Source organism: Fonticula alba (genome assembly GCF_000388065.1).
Source record: "Fonticula alba strain ATCC 38817 unplaced genomic scaffold supercont2.5, whole genome shotgun sequence".
In the NCBI taxonomy this organism is placed as follows: domain Eukaryota; order Rotosphaerida; family Fonticulaceae; genus Fonticula; species Fonticula alba.
Genome location: NW_009242975.1, coordinates 673,057 through 676,838, shown reverse-complemented (window position 1 = coordinate 676,838; position 3,782 = coordinate 673,057). Strand labels below are relative to the sequence as shown.

At 65.9% G+C, this 3,782-nt stretch overlaps 2 protein-coding genes across 2 annotated transcripts in view; one reads left to right on the top strand and one right to left on the bottom strand.

Annotated features, from left to right (window-relative positions):
- Window positions 1-186, top strand: part of H696_03339 (hypothetical protein) — a gene marked incomplete at both ends in the record, with an annotated part of 1,497 nt that extends 1,311 nt beyond the window's left edge. The window contains one exon of the mRNA XM_009497199.1: window positions 22-186. Within this exon, the coding sequence (XP_009495474.1) occupies window positions 22-186 (165 nt within the window). The remainder of the gene's footprint in view (window positions 1-21) is intronic.
- Window positions 187-645: 459 nt separating this feature from the next.
- Window positions 646-3,782, bottom strand: part of H696_03338 (hypothetical protein) — a gene marked incomplete at its 5' end in the record, with an annotated part of 4,140 nt that continues 1,003 nt past the window's right edge. The window contains 8 exons of the mRNA XM_009497198.1: window positions 646-1,714; window positions 1,853-2,036; window positions 2,114-2,197; window positions 2,381-2,545; window positions 2,681-2,968; window positions 3,104-3,277; window positions 3,409-3,636; window positions 3,721-3,771. Coding sequence (XP_009495473.1) covers window positions 999-1,714; window positions 1,853-2,036; window positions 2,114-2,197; window positions 2,381-2,545; window positions 2,681-2,968; window positions 3,104-3,277; window positions 3,409-3,636; window positions 3,721-3,771 — 1,890 coding nt within the window. The 3' untranslated portion in view covers window positions 646-998. The remainder of the gene's footprint in view (window positions 1,715-1,852; window positions 2,037-2,113; window positions 2,198-2,380; window positions 2,546-2,680; window positions 2,969-3,103; window positions 3,278-3,408; window positions 3,637-3,720; window positions 3,772-3,782) is intronic.

Sequence of the window (3,782 nt, the reverse complement as noted above, 5' to 3'; positions counted from 1 at the left end):
GCTGGCTACACCGCCACCCAGGACCCCGGCAAGCAGGCCCCGGCCGGCAACACCGACTCCGGCTACCACCGCCCGATGGGCGACCGTGCCGGGCCCACCTCCAGCCATGGCACCTACACCGCCACCCAGGACCCCGGTGTCCAGGCCCCGGCCGGCAACACCGACTCCGGCTATCACAACCAGTAAGACAAGCGCTGCGCGCCGTCCTCTTCCCGGTTGTACACATGTTCGCGTAGACGCTGGAGCCGTAGCGCGTGTGTGATTGATGGCCCCCCACTCCCCTCCCCCTCAGTCCTCGCGCAGCCGTCCGCACATGCGCACGCCTTCTCCACAGCACACGTGGGGGCGGTCCCTCTTTGTCGCCTCTTCGCCTGTCCCTTTCTCTCCGTCCCCGGTGTGGGGAACAACATGCGTGCCAGGCTGGATGTTCCCTCTCCTGTGCGCGATGCTGTCCCCTCTCTGGGCGCCGGACACGCCGAGATAGATCGAGAGAGAGGGCGACAAAGTGAGGGACAAACTCGCTCCCCCCTCTCCCCCTTTCCCCCCCTAAAAAAACCATATAATATAAAAGTTTCAACCTCATTCTTTCCTCCCCCCCCCCCTTTGCGTTGTCGAGAGGGAGGGGGCTGCTCGGTGCGTGATGTCCAGGCGCGCGCCTGGCCCATGCGTCTACGGCCAAGGGCGCGAGGAGGAGGCGGCGCCTCTGCCATCGAATGTGCATGCGTGTGGTGTTTGAGCGGGGGGGGGGAGGGGGGACACATACCCCCAAGTGTGCACATTCGTCTGTCTGCCCATCGATCGGCGTGTCCCCGTCATTTCAGCATGTCCGGATCTTCGGCCAAGCGCAGGCATGAGCCCCGGGGCAAAAGACAGCCGTGCGGCCTTCTTCCCTTTTCCTCACATCTATTTGCCGGAATACAGGATGGCAAGGGAGCACGCACGTCCGGAGGGGTGTGTGGCCCCGGCAGGCACCGTGCCCGTACGTGCAGCCATGTCACTTACACGCCCCGGCCCAGGCCAACGCCATACGCGAAGCGCAGCCGACTGAGCACCGCGCCCGAGAGCAACAGGCTGCCCGTGACGACGACCCCAGGACGAGCACCCGCCGTCGGCCCGCCACCACCAGCCCCGGCGGCCTGTTCATCGAGCAGCTTCGCATGCAGATGAGCCATGGCCTGGTCGACGGTGCGGAAGATCCGCGGCTCCGGGGCCCCGGCCGGAGCCAGCCGGCGGAAGGCCTCCACCAGGGCCGCCTGTTCGTGGTACTCGGCCGATTCGGGCCAGTCGGCCGGGTCGGCCCCCGGCTGCTCGGAGACGGTGGCCGCCACGGCGCCCGGCTTCAACTCCACCGGGGCCGGGCAGAAGGCCACCATGGAAAAGAGCCCGGCCGGGTGTGTGGCAGTGGCCCCGGACGGGAGGTTGGCCAGCAGAGCGGCCAGGAGCTGCTCGGGATCTCGGCCGTGGGTGAAGGTGAACAGCAGCCCCAGGGGCCCGGGCGATCGCCGGACCACGTCCCCACCAACCCACTGGCCGCACAGGGCCAGGCTCTCCGGGGTGTGTGCACCGTCCACATGGTAGTTTAGCACCCGGGGCCCGGCCTCCGAGGCCCGAACGCCCGGCCGATCGGGAACTCCCTCGATGGTCTGGCACCGGGCCGGCCACTGGACCTGGCTGAGCCCCTCGCGCATGGCTGCCAGGAAGGCATCGCCCTCGGCTTTGGTGGGACACATGCCGGGGGACAGACGCACACACACACACACACACACACGCGCATGCACACGGGTGAGTGTTCAGGCTGGGATTGGTTGGGTGTGCGTGCAAAACCAGATGGCAGGCGCATTTGGGCACGTACCAACCGGGGCCAGGGTCGCGAGGGCCGGGTCCGGGGAGCGTGCCAGGACACCGAGGGCCGATCGCGCCAGAGCCCCAGCCAGAGCGGCATTCTGACGCTGGTGATCGCCAAAGAGGCTGACCGCATCCAGGACATCGGCCGGGTAGTCTCCTCGAGTGACATACTCAATGCGATTGCCATGGGCCTGTGTGGTTTCCATTTGCTCGGGTTAGCAGGGCCGGCGCGGTCAGGCCGAAAAGGACGCATATGACAGACACATACCTGGAGTTCCTGCGCGCGAGCATCCAACATTGCCAGGACCGCCGGGGTTTGGTCTTCCCGTGTGGCGAAGGCCAGGCAGCCGGGCTACAACCAAGCCGGACAGAGAGAGAGAGAGGGGGAAAATGCAAGGGGGGGGGGGCGGGGAGGCGAGGAGGGGAATGGAAATGCAGCAGGGGGATGGGGCGACATGTTAGGCAGCATCTCAGCCGCACGGTGACTGATCCGGTTGTCTGGATCGCCGGCGGGCGCCCCCGGGCCGTGTGGTACCTTGATGATGCCGGATTTGTGCCAGGCAACAGACTCGCGCGTGGTGCCGAGGGTGGCCGCATGGTCGTTGGCCACCGGCGTGATGCCGATCGCCAGCGGGTGTTTGATTACATTGGTGCTGTCATAGGCTCCGCCAATTCCAACCTCGAGGATGGCCACATCGACCTACGCGAGGCATTTGTGCCGGCTTGGTAAGTGGGCGGCAGGGCGGCGAATGGAGCAGCGAGAAATGCAGAAAGAAAGAGAAAGGGAGAGGACAAGAGAGAGAGAGGGAAAGCATGTGGCAGGACGCTGGCATACCTTTTCGCGCATGAACACATGCAGCGCCATGAGGGTCAGAAAGCGGAAGTAGGACACCGGCGGCAAGTCCGGCAGGGGGTTGGCCGGGCTCGAAACCGGCGCGGCTTCCTCCGCAGGGCCGTGCTCGGCCACCGGCGGAACCGTGCCCCCGGAGAATGGTGGCCAGCCCGAGGCGTCGGCCGGTGGCCGACCGGTCACCAGGGCATCGGCGGTCTCGAAGAAGTATCGAGCAAAGGCATCCTGGCTGATGGGCTGGCCGTTGAGGCGGATACGTTCGCAGACATCGATCTGACACAAAAAAATACACATGCATGTATAGCAGCATGGTTGCACGGTGTATGCATGCGTGTGGCGTGTCAGCAGACCGGGTGCACATGCCGCGAGGGGCCATCACCGCCGGACGGCCGCCCTCCTCCAACGCACCAGATGCGGCGAAGTGTAGAGCCCAGTGCGGAGGGGCCGATGCCGGGTGTCCACCGACAGGGGGGCCGCCGCCTCGAAGGCGCTGCGGAGAACAGACTCGGTCATGGCGCAGACTGAGCCTTTGCCCTTGGTGCCAGTCACATGGATGATATTGAGCTGGTCAAAGTCGCCAGCCTGCCAGTGTCGAGTCGGGCATTTATGTGTGCGCATCGATGGTCAGTGGGACACGTTCAGGGTGGCAAGGGGCCAGGGCCGGGGGAGACATCGCGTCAAGGCCCGCGCGAAGAAGGCCACCCTCATCGTACAGAGTAGCCCATGCGTGCGAGGCAGGCGCGCATCTCCGGCAAATTGCGCTCATTCATGGGGTTCCCCTTGCCGAAGACGGGAACCGAGGCATGGCAGGTGCTTGGGGCGTCAGCAGCCTCGGGGGGAGACTTGTCAGTCCGAGGGCCGGGGGTTTCGATGCACGCGCGATGCACGGCCGCGAGGACACCCGAGTTCGACTGGAGGGAATTCAATACCCCAAGCGCCGACTGCACAAAGGGGACAGGGGGATGCGCGCGTCAGGGACCCGGCATCGGCAACAGCAGGGGGCTCGTCGTGGAGCCTGCACGGACCTCGTATGTCCGCTGGGGATGCTCGGCCAGGGCCCGGACAAGGCGGTGCGGCTTGATTGTGG